This window comes from Octopus sinensis, linkage group LG17 (assembly GCF_006345805.1).
Source record: "Octopus sinensis linkage group LG17, ASM634580v1, whole genome shotgun sequence".
In the NCBI taxonomy this organism is placed as follows: Eukaryota; Metazoa; Mollusca; class Cephalopoda; order Octopoda; family Octopodidae; genus Octopus; species Octopus sinensis.
In genome coordinates, this window is record NC_043013.1 from 15,445,123 (window position 1) to 15,462,952 (window position 17,830).

Here is a 17,830-nt window from a genome sequence, read left to right on the forward strand (position 1 = left end):
ATCCCTTTGTCTGTCCTTGTTTGTCCCCTCTATGTTTAGCCCCTTGTGGGTAGTAAAGAAATAGATATTTCGTCTGTCTTTACGTTCTGAGTTCAAATTCCGCCGAGATCGACTTTGCCTTTCATCCTCTCAGGATCAATAAATTAAGTACCAGTTCTGCACTGGGGTCGATGTAATCAACTTAATCCCTTTGTCTGTCCTTGTTTGTCCCCTCTATGTTTAGCCCCTTGTGGGTAGTAAAGAAATAGGTATGTAAGATGTAGTAGGATATTGAGGTGTAAAGGTGGTAGTTAGTGTGGTCGTGGGGGATTCTATGTTTGGACTGTTGTAGTGCATTGGCAGAACAAGAGCGAAATTAATATGGGGTTTGGCTAGGTGTTGCATGCATGTGAAATGCAGTGGGGTTTGTGTGGTATGTGACATAGTGTTATATAGTATGGTGTGATGTGTGATATAGTGTAATATCATGTTGTGTGTGTTATAGAACATTTAAATAATATAGATATTTACTGTTAGCTCTGGTACGGCACAGTGAAATATATTATTTGTAAATTTTTAAATACTGTATGGCTTAGTGCCACTCACTATGTTACAGTGTTATACATTATGTTAGAGTGTCACACACTGAGGAGTAGTGTCATACATTGTTGCAGTGTCACACATACATACACTGTGTTATTGTGTCACATAGTGTGATACACCATCACATTGTATACAATTTTACTCATTGTCTGTCACAGTGTCATACTTTATGTCACAGTGTCACATATACATTATATTATTGTGTCATACATTGTGTTACATTTAAGTGTCAACGTATAAAACTTACTCCATTTTCCTCCCAGCTTCCGGGCTTTTATATATGTCACATTTATGCAGTTCTCCTGTGTAATTGGCAGCTTTACACAAGGCTTCATGGAATTGAAACTGGATCAAATGACTGACAAAGTATCTGGGGAAACAAAATATATACACGCATTACGTATAAGATATAGATACACATAAATACATATATGCTTTGTGATACTTGTGCCAGTGGCACGTAGGGTCTCACAGAGGAAATGAAGAAGACCGAGACCCCTGACATATGCTGTGACTGTGAAGACCCAACAAATGAAGGAGAAACGACATTGAATGCTAACATTTGTTTACATATATGAAACTGTTTCTTTCAAACAATTTAAAAACATGGGTGTGTCCAAGTTGTGAATATGTGTGTGTGTGTGCATGCATATGTGTGAGTTTGTATGTGTGTGTGTATATATATATCTTTACACGTGTGTGTGTGTGTATATATATATATATATATAAATAAATAAGGATAAGATCGTTAATTTAAAAATAAAATAATGATTTTATCAAGCAGTCATGGAAAAAATAACCTTCAAAGATAATAATTATTAAAATTATAAATAATTAGGGTATCTACAAGATGGTGGTATCTCGTAGATACCCTAATTTATAATTATATATATATATATATATATGATGCATGCTTATATAGAGACCAACCTGATATATGGTATAGCATTGGCAATATGCATCTTAGAACCTGGGTCAAAATCTTCTTCTGATCGAGAAACTGGTGCACTCAAACCTTGATATTTACATCTATAATTTGGAAGAAAGAAAATAGCATACATATAATCATCATCATTTAACATTCGTTTTCTATGCTGGCATGGTTTGTATGTGTATCTGTGTATATATACACACATGCATATATGTATGTACATATCATCATCATCATCATCACCATCTGACATCTGTTTTGTAGGCTGGCATGGGTTGGATGGTTCAAAAGTGAGGCAGAAGACTGTATCAACATCTAGATGCTCTTTCTAATGCCAACCACTTCACAAAGTGCGACAAATGCATTTTACATGGCACTAATGAGATCACCAAGTATCTTGCAAGACAAGACAACTAACAGGCTTCTTTACAGTTTCTGCCTAACACATGCACTTATAACATTTTGCTTGCTGGGATTATAGTAAAAGACACTTGCACAAGGTGTTTTGCAGTGGGACTGAACCTGAAACCATGCGGTTGTGAAGCAAATTTCTTAACTACACAGTCATGCCTGTACCTATGAATATGTTATGCAATAACAGTTTACAAGGTGGTGCCTCAACATGGCCTTATACTGACCAATGACTGAAACAAGTAAAAGGTAAAAGAAATAATATTTGTTACAAACCAAAACTGAAGTATATTTCTGCAATTCATCCTTATCCTTTAATGTCCATTTTCCATGTTGCCATGGGTGGGATGGATTGACCAGAACTGCTGCTAAACTAAGGAGCTGCACCAGGTTCCAGTCTGATTTGTCTTGGTTTCTACAGCTGAGATGCCCTTCCAACCACCAATGCCCTTCCTAACTCCAATTGCCCTTTCTAACTCTAGTTGCCCTTCCTAGTGCCTTGATGTAATCTCCAGGGATACAGGCATACAGCAACAGGACCTCCGTAATGCTATGATGGACCGTGAAGTCTGGCATAACATAGTAAATTCCATTGTCTCGACCACGGTCGAACAATGATGATGATGAGTGCCTTAAATGTACCTTTGTGATTTTTATTTTTAAAAAATAGGGACTTCAGAGGATTATTGGCCTTCAGGATAATAAACTGCATGATACTGCCGCTGTTATTCTGAACGGAGCATGAGGATCTGCTAATAACTTCTCAGTTGCTAAAAATCATGTAGTACTGTTTTTTTTTAATGTTTTTAATCAGGAGGCGAAGGGCAAAGCCCATAACTCTTTCTGGGGCCTCTGAGACTAGTCAAAGTGAGCTGGGAAGATATCCTCAAACTGAAGATCTGGTCTGAATGCTTGTGAGTGAAATCAGTTAAAAGCTGTCAAGGTGCCAGGTGAGGCAGTGGATTAAGTCTGCGCATCGTATACATGCCACCACCATGTGGCATTGTATTGGCTCTACCTAATAACATGTTGTATTATAGTGACTGTCCTCACTGTATAGCACCATGACAACTTTCTCCATCATGTAGACCCCTTAGCCCTCACAATATAGCATTCTTGGCTCTCATCATGTAGCATTATTTTGGCTCAGCTATCCACCATATAGCATCACATTAACCTCCACACCTTGCCATGTCACCTACATCTCATCATCAGCCTACTAATTACATCTCACTCCAGTGTAGCATTTTGCCAAACCCCAGTGTTCCCTTTAGCCTCATACTGATACACTGTATAATTCACACTGACCCCAACTATCCTACCCTTTTCATGTAGCATTGTACAATATTATCCCCTTGCCTCTCATCATGTAGCATTGTCTTATATTGACTCCCACCACATCACCTCTTGCATCATGTAGCATTGTATTATATTTATCTTCGTCTCTCTTCCTGTAGTATTGTATTACATTGACTCCTGCAACCACCCCTCTTTTTAAGTAGTATTATATTACATAGATCTCTGCCATCCCACTTCTCACATCATGTAGCATTGTATTATATTGAATCCCGGCTACCCCACCTCTCACATCATGTAGCGTTGTGTTATATTTACCCCTGCCTCTCTTCATGTAGTATTGTATTATATTGACCCCTGCCATCCCACCTCTCATGTCATGTAGCAGTGTATTACATTCGTCCCCATCTATCTTCATGTAGTATTGTTTTATATTGAATCCCTGCTGCACCACATCTTATCATGTAGCAATGTTTTATAATTACCTCATATCCCACCATGCTTTATTATATTCAGATTCTTTGATTTTTCCACTAAACAGCTTCCATCGATATGTATCTACGACGTAACTAAATGGAATGAACACCAATTTCTCCAAGGCGCTCATCATCAAAAAGTTGATAGAACTCTCTGAAATTAAACGTATCATTTCACAGATTATTATCTCATTAAAAACAAGCTGGGGTACAAATATACGAAGCCTAATATATACCAAAACAAAACACTGTACATGATAATACTTCCAATCAGTTAAGGTCAAAAGCCATGAGAGCCACAGCCTGGTACTGCATCAGGGCATTTATTATTATTATTATTATTATTATTATTAATATTATTATTATTATTATTATTATTATCATCATCAATAATATTAATATTCTTTTTGTTATTGTACGTACCTGTTGTGTATGTCACACTTACTTCAAAGAAGTGGCAAAATGAAAGAAAGGAGGACAGAGAGGAAGTAAGAGAGAGAGAGAGAGAGTGTGTGTGATAGGGAGAAAGGGAGAGTGAAAGACAAAGTGAGAGAGTGAGAGAAAGAGAGAGAGTGAAAGAGACAGTGAATAGTAACAGCATTTGTTTTGTGTTTTTAAATGTTGCAGAGAGGACATAAGAGAGAAAGAGAGTGTGAGAGAGAGAGAGAGAGAGAGAGTGAGTGGTGACGGCGTTCATCACAACAGAAGTAGATACATAGATTCATATACACTTTGTTAAATCAAAAGCAGGAGAGAAGAGGGACACAAAGGAAGTGAAAGAGAAAGAGAGAAAGTAAAAGAGACAGCAGATTCAAAGAAAAGTTCATACATAGATACATACACACAGCAAATATTGGATGTCAATATTTCACTTTTCATTACCACACGAGGATAAAATTAACTCACAAGTAGCTGAGTACTCCACAGACATGCATAACATTAACGTAGTTCTCAGGGATATTCAGCTTCACACAGAATATGACAAGGCTATCCCCTTTGAATTACAGCTACAACTCGAGACATATATGTGAATGTATTTGTGTGTGTATACAGTTTAGGTTACTTAAAACATGTTTGCAATAATAAGTGTTGCGTGGTGGAAATAAATGCAATTACCAAACTTTCATTCATAAATCCATTTATTATTTCGTTCTTTTGCATTTCAATTTGTACATTAAAACGGATATTTTGGTTGGATTATATAGTCATTGGTGTTCCATTACTTTCTATATTTTGTAACTGTTACAATATACTTTTCTAGGCCTGAATTTTTTATGGAGAGGGGCCAGTTGATTAGATCAATCCCAGTACACAACTGATACTTAATTTATTGACCCTGAAAGGATGAAAGCAAAGTTGATCTCGGCAGAATTTGAACTCAGAACGCAAAGATAGACAGTCAAAATATACAAACATTTCTCATGGCACCAGTACACTGTTTACAGATGCTTATATTTTTTAATGTTTTCTGTGAATTTTTCATGGGTCCAGCTAGTTATTATTATTATTATTATTATTATTATTATAAAGGTGTTGAGCTGACAGAATTGTTAGCACACTGAATGAAATGCTTAGTGGTATTTCACCTGTTGCTGTGTTCTGAGTTCAAATTCCACCGAGGTCGACATTGCCTGTCACCCTTTCGGGTTCAATAAAATAAGTACCAGCTGAACACTGGGGTCAATATAATCGACTCATCTCTTCCCCCCAAAATGCTGCCCTTGTGGCAAAATTTGAAACCAAAATTATTATTATTATTATCATTGAGTGGGAGAGCAGTGCATGCCATCAAAGTGATACCGGGGTAAAATATATGAAGCCCAATATACCCATCATGACTACCTGTCTGATAAGGGTACACCAGGTACATGCATCACAACCATGTATTATTATTATTATTATTATTTAGGTGATGAGTTGGCAGCATCATCATGGACAAAATGTTTTGTGTTGTTTGCTCCAATTTTTTACATTTTGAGTTCAAATCCTGCCAATGTCAACTCTCTCCTTTCATCCTTTTGGGGTCAATAAAATAAGTACCAGTCAAATGCTGGGACAGTGGTATCAACTAATGTCAAGGGTGTGCTCAATTGGAGCTGACCTGGGGTTGAATAATAACAACAGTAAAAATAGCAACAACACAAAGAATATATTGAATGTTTACCATTTGACGGTGTGTAATCTTTGAGGAGACCAATTTTTTTTAAATGTTCTGGAGTTGATACAGATAATGCAAGAGTGTCACCGACGGCTTCATGAAATCCTGGGAAATATCAAAAAACAAAAGCAGATACATCAGGTAAAAAAAACATGTAGACATCATGCAGACAAAAAGAAGACATCATATGGACAACTTGCAGGCACCATGTGGACATCATAAATATGACGGCAGGCATACCAGCAGGGATTTCATGAAGTGCAAGCAGCATCTGAAGACCTTTGTCCTGGAGTTAAGGATTTCCCTGGGCTTAGGGAATCCTTTAATATTCTCGTCTGTTTGGCTGTGCACAGTTTACAACACTTGGTCCAATTTATGTAGGAGCCTGGATATATATATATATATATATATATATATATATATATATACATATCCATGTTTATTTATCTTTGTGTTTGTACCCCATCACCACTTGACAACCAGTGATAGCTTGTTAACATGCCCATAACTTAGCAGCAAAAAGACTAATAGAACCACTACCAAGCTTTGAAAATTAGTACTGGGGTTGGTTTTTTTGACTAAATTCTTCAAGGTGGTGCCTTTGCATGTTTACAGTCCAATGACTGAAACAAGTAAAAAAGTAAAAGATGATAGAGATAAGGAAACTTTATGGAAACAAAGACATCATGGATACAAAACATTGATGGAATTGACAATGCAAAGTAGAGAAAAATAAAATATTTATGTTGTTGAAGATATTCGAAGTCTTAGCTTTTCCTTCGACAAATAATTTAATGTAAGGGATGAGAGCTGCAACCCTCAAGTGTTATAGACCTTTCATCCTGTTACATGAGTTTCCTCAAATCTCAAGAATATTTCTAAGGATTCTGGCAGAATACAGGATTGCAGTTTCCTGCAAGTCAACAGTGTCAGTTTCAATTCCAATATCTTTCAGTCTTTTAGCTGGCAGTTTGAGTTTTGTGCCAAGTGCACCATCAAACAAAAGAAAAATTATCATCTTAATCTTCCACCACCTCTTCATTTCTCTTTCTATGTCCTAATATTTCTAATTTTTGTTTTCAATTTCTTTGATACTGACTTGTTTGTTCCTTCTCGAGCCATGCCTGGCTCATAAGGGCCAGTTTCCTGATTTCTTGGCGTATAGGTTCCCCACCTGAACAGGACGCCAGTCCGTCGCAGGTTAGCTGCAAGATGCAGGAGGAAAGAGTGAGAGAAAGTTGTGGCAAAAGAGTCAGCAGTTCGCCATTACCTTCTGCTGGAGCCGCGTGGAGCTTAAGTGTTTTCGCTCATAAACACACACATCACCCAGTCTAAGATTCGAACCTGCGATCCCTCGATCACGAGTCCACTGCTCTAACCACTAGGCCATGTGCCTCCACTTTGATACTGACTGCTTTATCATATGATATTGCAAAGTCTACAATCTTAAATGTTAGTTTCTTTTGTCCTCTATTATCATATCTGGTCTTTTTTCAACAGTATGGTCAATCTTTATGGGAAAGTTCATGTCTCGTACATTCATTGTCATCAATTCACCACAGTGGAAGTTCACTGTCATCAATTCACTGTAGGGAAAGTTTACTATCATCAGTTCATTGTTTTCTTTTTTCAATGAAATGGTTTTTAACTATTAATGGTGAGATACTAGGGATATATTTTCTTGGTAAACTTTACTCACGGTGAACTTTCTTCCTGGTGAATTGATGGCAGTGGACTTACCCTGTGGTGAATTGATGGTGGTGAACTTGCCTGTAATTGGGGAAGTTCAGTAAAATGTTAATATCATCATCATTATTATCATTATCATTATTGTTATTATTATTATTATTATTATTAAGACGAAGAGTGCAATTCGATTGTATTATTTTATTAGTTGAACGCTATTTCGAAATTACAGAAATTTAACGTTTAAATTTCTGTAATTTTGAATTTGAATTTTTATCACTTCTTATTTTGAACTTGACAAAGACAGACGTACTGTTGAAATATTGTTCAACTAATAAAATAATGCAATCGAATTGCGCTCTTCGTCTTGACTGTTTACCTTTGTGAAGAGTTATGTCAAATCCTTTTTTAAAATATTATTATTATTATTATTATTATTATTATTAATAATATCAAGGTGGCGAGCTGGCAGAATCATAAGCATGCCAAGCAAAATTCTTAGTGGCATTTCATTTGTCTTTACATTCTGAGTTCAAATTCCACTGGGTTGAGTACTGGAGTCAATTTACCTACCCCCACCCACCACCCCACCAAACCTACTGGCCGTGTACCAAAATTTGGAACTATTACTATAACATGAGTTATATTAAAATTCCGACAGTTAATTGATAATCAATGATGGTAATGATGATGAAGGATTAAATAAGGATGATAAACTGACCTGGATTAGCTCCTTCTCTGAAGTAAATTGGTTGATCTGCATATTGTTGATAATACTGTATATGTCCCATTTCATGATGGATGACAATCAGGTCCTCCATGGTGATCTCTGTACACATCTTGATCCTGTGAAATAGATTCAGTTTATATATAGAGCAGTGTGTACAAGAGCACATATACGCAAACACATACAATATACAATTCATTTCATTTCATTTTCATTTCATCTAGTTTCAGCTCACGAGCTGTGGCCATGCTGGAGCACTGCCATTCAGTGTTGCTACATGATTTTACTTCACAAATGCTTTTTGGTGCATGAGAGAGAGTGATGCAGCTGCCCTCATCTGCACCTCTTGCCGCAAAGTTGGTTCATCTGAGACACCTGTCAGGAAGAGGTCCAGCTTTATTTTGAAGACATCTGCATCCACCCCATGAAGGTCTCTCAGGTCCTTTGGGAGGATATTGAAGAGCTGTGGACTTCTGAAGCCCAGGCTATCGCAGTATCTTGTCCTACATCTTGATGGCAAATTTGGAGTCCTTCGCACTATGCAGTGGCGCCCAGTTCTAGTATTTGTGTAACTCTCGATGCCAAAGTTTGAGACAAGTCCTTCCAGGATCTTCCAGATGTATATTATGGCATATCTTTCTTGTCTACGCTCTAAGGAATAGTCTTAATCTCTTGAGTCTTTCCCAATAGCTTATATGCTGCATAGAGGCTACCTTCTTCATGTAGCTTCGTTGGATTGCCTCAAGTTCTGAGATTAATTTGACACTGGTTGGTGACCATAGCTGAGAGCAATAGTCAAAGTGACTTAGAACAAGTGTCCTTCAGAGGACCAAACAATATCTTGTTTTTTTTTTTGTTTTTCTCATATCTGTTTTATCTTTCTCTGTCCTGGCAGCCATGCCAGGACAGCTCCTTTAAGGGTTCAGTCAAACAAATCGACTCAAATACTTTTCTTTCTTTAAGCCTGTTAGTCCCTTTTGCCAAACTGGTAAGTTATGAGGAATGTAAACAAACCAACACTGGCTGTCAAGTGGTGGCAGGAACAAGCACAAAGACACATGCACATATGATAGGCTTGCACACAGTTTCTGTCTACCACATTCACTCACAAGGCATTAGTTGAACTGGGGCTATAGTGGAAGACACTTGTCCAAGGTACCATGCATTGGGACTGAACCCAAAACTATGTGATTGCAAAGCAAGCTTTTTAACAACACAGCCATGACTGCACCTATAAGTAAAAATATCTAAATTATAGATGTTTTGATTATAGATGTTTGGATTCTTTGCCATCAAATTTGAATTCTTTGCAAACAAATTTGACTGCAAAGAATTCAAATTTGATGGCAAAGAATCCAAACTTGATCGAAAACATCTATATAATAGAAATTCCCCAAAATATGTCACAAGGAGCTCACCAAATGGAAGTGTCTAGAATGGAGTAAGCTATGTATCAGTGGAGTGAAAACACATCAACTTTGTATAGCAGAAAAAGTGTATAATCTCAGTAAATTACTTAAACATCAGAGTAGATTTCTTCATGGGCTGCCCACACTTTGACAAATATCTTCTGAGTCAATGAAAAATTTCACTATCACCAGATTAATCCATTGTCTTGTAAATACTTAATACTTTCCATATATGCTGTGGATGGAGTTAAATACTGACTAAAATCTAAAGATATATTCTATAGTACATTAATAGCATTGAAACAAAACACTATTAAAATACCAGCAATTTATTCAGCAAACTAATTGCTGAAAATGTATAATGTATGCAAATTAGGACATCCAGTTTACTTAAGGCTTTAGTAATAGTATGATTACAAGCACTGTTTTTGTGTACAGATGATAGACTCTATTTTATGATTTAGCAGTCCTTGCAGGAAATTCTTGTTTATTTTTTAGACAAATATTACTCTGATGGGATTCACATGTATAAATGTAAATTTTTTATAAATTCACTAGTGGATATGAATCGAAACAAATTGTAGTTTATATATAAGTTTGTATTAATTATCTGTTATATTATATTATATTATATCTTTATATAATATATGTGTATAACATGAGTGTAGTGGGTGCTTTTTACGTGCCACCAGCACAGGTGCCAGGGGAGGATGGCAATGGCCACGATCGGTTGGTGCTTTTTACGTGCCACTGGTACGGAAGCCCATCAAGGCGGCGCTGGCATTGGCTACGCATGGATGGCGCTTTTTACGTGCCATCAGTACAAGTGCCAGGGTAGGCTGGCAACTACCATGTTAGCTTGGCGATAACTATTAATATATAAATATGTATACCGGAGTAAACACATAAATGTGAAACAAGGTGGAAAAAAAGAGTACTCAAATACCAGTGGTAGAGTAATATGCTTTATTTAAAGCAGCAGAAAATTCTACAAAACCTGTTACTCTGAGTTTCGCGAAACTCAGAGTAACAGGTTTTGTAGAATTTTCTGCTGCTTTAAATAAAGTATAAATATGTATATATATATATATATATATATATAATATATATATATATATATATATATATCTGTGTGTGTGTGTGTGTGTGTGTGTGTGTCTTTGTGTATGTGTTTGTGCCCCCATCATCACTTGACAACTGGTGTTGCTGTATTTACTTAACTGTAACTTAGCAGTTTGGCAAAGTCACTGATAGAATAAGTAGAGCTAGGCTTAAAAATAAGTCCTGAGGTCAAATTGATTGAGAAAAAGAAACACTTCATGGCTGCAGTCAAATGAGTGAAACAAGTAAAAGAATAGCTGCTGTTTACATATAAGACACTTGCTTAAGGTGTGATGAAGTAGGAACAAACCTGGAATCATGGTTAAGAAGTGAACTGCTTGGCCAATGCTTGTGTCTACACACACACACACACACACACACCCACCCAGAACACAGATACATGCATATATATACATATTTCTTTACTACCCACAAGGGGCTAAACACAGAGAGGACAAACAAGGACAGACAAACAGATTAAGTCGATTACATCGACCCCAGTGTGTAACTGGTACTTAATTTATCGACCTAGAAAGGATGAAAGGCAAAGTCGACCTCATCGGAATTTGAACTCAGAACGTAACGGCAGATGAAATACTGCTACACATTTCACCCGGCGTGCTAACGTTTCTGCCAGCTCACCACCGACATGCATATCCATACAATGGGCTTCCTGCCCTTCCTGCAGCTTTTGTTATCCAAATTTAACCACAAGCCACAGAGTCTGTGAACATGAAAGAAGACACTTGTCCAAGGTACTGTATAGAGGGGTTGAACCCCCAAAGCCATATGGTTGGGAAGTGAATTTCTTAACCACACAGTCATGCCTGCACCTATGTAATACAAGACACACTACAGCTAAAGATAGAAACAGACGTCTTTGATCATAGGTCTGCTGGTGAGGGCTGACCTGGGTGAAAATAACATAACAATAGACAAGTGAAGGAGGTTGATATTTACCTGTAATCATCTTTCTTGAAGAAGTCCCAAGCTGAAGCATGACACACCATAGTTTTGTCTTTAATTTTGGTTAAAATAGATTTTTTCCAGAATGTGTTTGTCATTTCTTTGAGACCGAGAGATGTGAAAAACTCTTCAGACAATTTAAACATCTGCTTAGCCGTGTAGTTCTGTAAAGACAGAGACAAGACAGAATTGCAGACATGTGCCATAGTTTGAAGCTGATATTTTGTTGAAAACTAAAAGCTTTGTTGTTTTTCTGTTGTATCTTGGGAGGGTCATAATGCCAATAATAAACACACACACACACACACACACACACTGGTTCTATTTTGCTTCTTTATTATTTAGCAACCTGTTAACTACTTGACCATTTAACTAATTGATTATTTGATTAATCATTCAATTATTCAGTAAACCAGATAGGCTTATCAGTCTTTGGGTTACAAGAAAAGTTTCTGAGGTAGTATACAGGTGGTAGTAGTGGTGTCAATCAGGGTAGTAATGTTGCCGTGTAACTTACAAGAAGCAAAAGAACACAGGAAAAGGAAAAAGTTGCCACTTTTAAGAAGGAAGTATTTGAGAGGGGAAGGTGGAAGTGGGTGGCTTTATGCTTGGTACTGAGAGCCTAAAGTATGACAGAGAGACAAGCACAGGTGTCCTGCTATAGAAGAGACTAGCACTATGACCTGACAATGCCGGGTCATAGTGCTAGTGCATGCATATACAGCTGCGAGCGTGCACACATACACGCAAGTACTGTCCAAATCTCCGACCAATCACATACAGCTAGCTGGCATTCAATTGGCGTATCAAGTTTCGGGCATTTTGATTGGGTTTTGGATAGAAAATTCACAAAAAAGTCACTTCTATTGATTTTTTAATGGCTTTGCGGGGTGACTGGGGAAATGTAAAGATGTGCCTGACCACCCTTGGATGGTTTTGAATGACCATAGAAAGTGCGAGCCCTCTAACTGAAAAATTGTGGATTTGTATAAAGGACACACAGACAGGCATTTTGCCGTTTATATATATAGAGATGACTGACTAAAGGAGTTAATAGGAAGGCAGTGATGGGATGCTGGAACAAACTCTCAAGGAGCAAGAAGGTGAGAATAAGGGAGATACAGATAGTGGATCATGGGAGGGGATGAAAGACTGTATTGATTCTCTCATAGGAATGTGGTGGTAGATTAAACAGGTGGAGGTAGAGGTTAATGTAGTGACTGGTAAGCAAAGGTCAGGGTGCAGATGATGGGAAAAACCAGTATGGAGAGGAGTAAGGTGGGAGAAATAGGAGTGACTCAAGAATGAGGTGTAGGAGCAGTGGAGAGGGAGATATTAGGATACATAAGGGGCTATAGTAGGTGCTTGGGTCATGATGATAGCTATGGAGGGCATTGATGAGGACAGCATATAAGAGAGGTGTGTTTAGAATAGAGTATAGCATAAGGGAGCCTCCAGCTATATGAAAATTTTCTGACCCCCACCCCGTCAGAAAACAGCTTCTAAGCAACTGGTTGTTTTAATGGCAGAAGAAAGAGGTAAATTCCATTAGAAAATGTTTTAATCGATTTTTTAGGTAAGTATGGGGGTTAGGAAAAAATACAAACTGTATTCCAATCTATGCACCTGTCTCCACATGTGTGCCATTTTTCATGCGAATCCACCCAGCCGTTTGGCTGTGAACCTCAAGACAAGAAAGAACACAACGATCGCTCATGTCCAATTTATATTAGAGATAAAACCTTGATAATGTGAGTCGGGGAGAGATGAGTAAATCATGCTGGCTTTGGGCTTATTTGTGCAAAGGTTGGGAAGGGACTTCTCAGATCTTGCACAAACCACTGCCATCTCAGAAAGTTGCCTCCCTCTTTCCTCACCAGGGGAGGTTATCCTTCTCTAACTTCCTGGCTTGCACTCTAAACCATTGTGATATTCCTGTCTTAGAGAGCCTGTTGTTTTTTAGTGCTGGGTCAACTCTGACTGTACAGGTGTATCACTTAAGGCATTCCAAATTCCAATTATGACCTCCCCCTTTATATTTTTTATGAGCAAGGAATTTAAGGCTCTTTTTTTATTTACAGACTGTGGTGCAATTTGAGGGAGATTGGCTGCTATTTCTAACACATCATGCAACAATGTAGAGGCTTCATTAAAACCACTATCACAGTGTTTTTCTTCTGAATAAAACCATTATAAAATAGAATAAAAGGTGGTTTATACTCACCTTCTGTTGTAAGGTGTCTGTCACATCAAAGCTTAGATTTGTAGGGAGAACAATGTCTTTGATGTTGTTCCATTCTTGTGCCCACATATTTCCTGCACAGATTAAATAGTTGTTTAAGATTTAGAAAAAAATCCCCAAAAAGCAACAAAAAAAAAAAAAGATGACTTTCTTTTTTTTTTTTTTTGAGATATTTTTAAAATGGCCATAAAAGATGAAAGGACAGACAAGCATATCTGGTTTATTGAATAATTGAATGATTAATCAAATAATCAATTAGTTAAGTGGTCAAGTAGTTAACAGGTTGCTAAATAATAAAGAAGTAAAATAGAATCAGTGTGCGTGTGTGTGTGTGTGTTTATTATTGGCATTATGACCCTCCCAAGATACAACAGAAAAAAACAAAGCTTTTAGTTTTCAACAAAATATCAGTTTCAAACTATGGCACAAGGCCAGCAATCTTATATATATATGTATACGTTTGTGTGTCTGTGTCTGTCCCCCCAACATCGCTTGACAACCAATACTGGTGTGTTTACGTCCCCGTAACTTAGTGGTTCGGCAAAAGAGACCGATAGAATAAGTACTAGGCTTACAAAGAATAAGTCCTGGGGTCGATTTGCTCGACTAAAGGCAGTGCTCCAGCATGGCCACAGTCAAATGACTGAAACAAGTAAAAGAGTAAACAAGTAAACCACGTCATTGAAGTCTCAAAGCTATGAGATAATGCATGATTAATTCAAAACAATGTGGATAGATCATCATCATCATCATCATCGTTTAACGTCCGTTTTCCATGCTACCATGGGTTGGACGGTTCGACTGGGGTCTGGGAAGCCCGGGGCTGCACCAGGCTCCAGTCTGATCAGGCAGTGTTTCTACAGCTGGATGCCCTTCCTAATGCCAACCACTCCGTGAGTGTAGTGGGTGCTTTTTACGTGCCACCTGCACGGGTGCCAGGGGAGTCTGGCATCGGCCACGATCGGTTGGTGCTTTTAACGTGCCACCGGCACGTAAGCCAGCCAAGGCGGTGCTGGCATTGGCCACATTCGGATGGTGCTTTTTATGTGCCACTGGCACAGAAGCCAGTCGAGGCGGCACTGGCATCGGCCACGTTTGGATGGTGCTTTTTATGTGCCACCGGCACCGAAGCCAGTCGAGGCGGCGCTGGCATTGGCCACGTTCGGATGGTGCTTTTTATGTGCCACTGGCACAGAAGCCAGTCGAGGCGGCACTGGTATCGGCCACGTTCGGATGGTGCTTTTTATGTGCCACCGGCACAGAAGCCAGTCGAGGCGGCGCTGGCATCGGCCACGTTCGGATGGTGCTTTTTATGTGTCACCAGCACAGAAGCCAGTTGAGGCGGCGCTGGCATCGGCCACGTTTGGATGGTGCTTTTTATGTGCCACCGACACAGAAGCCAGTCGAGATAGGCATTATATTTGACAGAGTAATCTGAATGCTAAAGGCTTAAGACACTTTACTGTTTCTGGCTCTGTTGGACATGCTATGAATAAAAAATAAAGGCTAAGGTTACTTCTTGAGTCATGTTGATTCATAAAGGTTTGCTGACTCATAATTTCCTTGTCTGGATGGGACATTGGTCTGTCACAGGAATTAGTCATTTTTGCCAGCTGAATGGAGTGGAGCAATGTGGAATAAAGTGTTTTGCTCAAGAACACAACACACTGCCTGGTCCAGGAATCAAAACTACAATCTTACGATCTCGAGTCCAATACTCAAACCACTAAGTCACATGCCTCCACTGGTTGCTGATTGGAAGGGCATCCAACTGCAAAAACCATGCCAAAATAGACCTCACCGATGCTGGTACCACGTCGACAGCATCCAGTCCACAGTAAAGTGGTTAGTGTTTGGTAAGGTAAAGATAAAGTTACCTTCTTGAGTCATGCTGACTTATAAGAGCTGGTTTCCTGGTTTCCATGGCATATAAAGTCCCCTTCTGTATAGAACTCTGGTCCGACACAGGATTACTCAGTTTTGCCAGCTGAGTGGATTGGAGTAATGTGAAATGAAGTGTTTTGCTCAAGAACACAATGTGTCACCTGGTCTAGGAATTGAAACCACAATCTTACGATCATGAGTCCAACACCTTAACCACTAAGCCACGCACCTTCCCTATGCCATGAGCAGGTATAACTCAATGATACAAGGAATATCAGCAGCATTAAATAACTGATGATTGTTGCCATAGTGAAGCAGTTACAACAAAAAATTTTTGGAGACAAGAAACGAGCCTCCATGGCTAGAAATAACAGCTAAACCTTCCTCGAATCAAGTTCTATAATCTTAGAAAAAAAGACACATTGGATTATATGTTGGGTTCTATGTACACAAGAAAACAACAAAACAAAAAGAAAATACAAAAAAATAGGATGGTCACGGATGGAATGGATTTTAACCATAAAGCTATTTAATTAGAATTTACTTGGGGCTAAACAACAACAATATTGGTTATTAATGGATTTATTTGGAAATCATTATCATCATCCTCTTTTAACATCTATTTTTCTTGCTGGCATGGGTTGGACAAAACGTTGTTGGCAGGCTGTTACAAAGAATTGAACTCTGTACATCTCTGATATTGGCTGAGGGCTCTGTACCACTATACTAAATGGCCCCTGTCTATCATCATCATCATCATTTAGCGTCCGCTTTCCAGAAGGCTGCACCAGGCCCAGTCTGATCTGGCAGTGTTTCTACGGCTGGATGCCCTTCCTAACGCCAACCACTCCGTGAGTGTAGTGGGTGCTTTTTACGTGCCACCGGCATGGAGGCCATTCGGGGCGGCGCTGGCAACGGCAGTAAACTTGGTTAAAAAGTTTGTGTTGTAACCACCTTGTTTCTGGTTCAATCCCACTGTGTAGGCAAATGTCTTCTACTATAGCCACAGGCCAACCAATGCTTTGTGAATGAATTTTGTTGATGGAAACTATGTAGAAGTGCTTGTCACTGTGTGTGTGTGTATGTGTGTGTGTGTGTGTGCTTGTGCTTATGTCCCTGTGACATAGAGCTTCCGCAAAAGAGACCAATAGAATGAAAACCAGACATAGAAATAAGTATAGGATCGAGTTGTTTGACTAAACCCTTCAAGGTGGTACCCTGCATTATCACAATCCAATGACTGAAACAAGTAGAAAATAAAGAACTTACCTAAAAGATGTGCTGGAATTGTTCCGGAGCTTGGAAAATGTTCTTTGCCATATTTTTCCTTTAGTTTCCTCCGAACATATGCATGGAATAGCTTGTACAAGGGCATTATCTGATTCAGTAAATCTTCGACATCCTTTTCGATGCTAGACCCATATACTGAGCGCCAAAATTGTCCGAGGTCATCATAACCTGATATTGCTGTCATTTGATTTAATGTCAGGAAATAAAATATAAAAGGAGAAAATTAAGACCAAGCTATATGCTTCTGTCCATACATATATATGTCTATATATATATATAGATATATATATATATACATACACACACACACATACTATATATATATATATACACACATACACACACCACACAGGTCAAAATTTTTCTGACTGCACCATTGTCTTGGAAATTAGATATTATATATATGTATATATATATATATATATATATATATATATATATATCTATATATATATATAATATATACTTTTACTCTTTTACTTGTTTCAGTCATTTGACTGCAGCCATGCTGGAGCACATGCCTTTAGTCAAGCAACTCGACCCCAGGACTTATTCTTTGTAAGCCTAGTACTTATTCTATCGGTCTCTTTTGCCAAACCGCTAAGTTACAAGGACGTAAACACACCAACATCGGTTGTCTAGCAATGTTGGGAAGACAAACACAGACACAC

General features: G+C 38.3%; 1 protein-coding gene across 1 annotated transcript in view; it reads right to left on the bottom strand.

Moving 5' to 3' along the window:
* Window positions 1-17,363, bottom strand: part of LOC115220836 (angiotensin-converting enzyme) — an 18,352-nt gene extending 989 nt beyond the window's left edge. Inside the window, exons 1-8 of the mRNA XM_029791015.2 lie at window positions 17,139-17,363; window positions 13,968-14,059; window positions 11,738-11,907; window positions 8,262-8,386; window positions 5,861-5,959; window positions 3,706-3,850; window positions 1,513-1,611; window positions 830-952 (exon numbers count right to left, since the gene is read on the bottom strand). Of these exons, the coding sequence (XP_029646875.2) occupies window positions 830-952; window positions 1,513-1,611; window positions 3,706-3,850; window positions 5,861-5,959; window positions 8,262-8,386; window positions 11,738-11,907; window positions 13,968-14,059; window positions 17,139-17,343 (1,058 nt within the window). The 5' untranslated portion in view covers window positions 17,344-17,363. The remainder of the gene's footprint in view (window positions 1-829; window positions 953-1,512; window positions 1,612-3,705; window positions 3,851-5,860; window positions 5,960-8,261; window positions 8,387-11,737; window positions 11,908-13,967; window positions 14,060-17,138) is intronic.
* Between the last annotated feature and the right edge of the window lie 467 nt (window positions 17,364-17,830).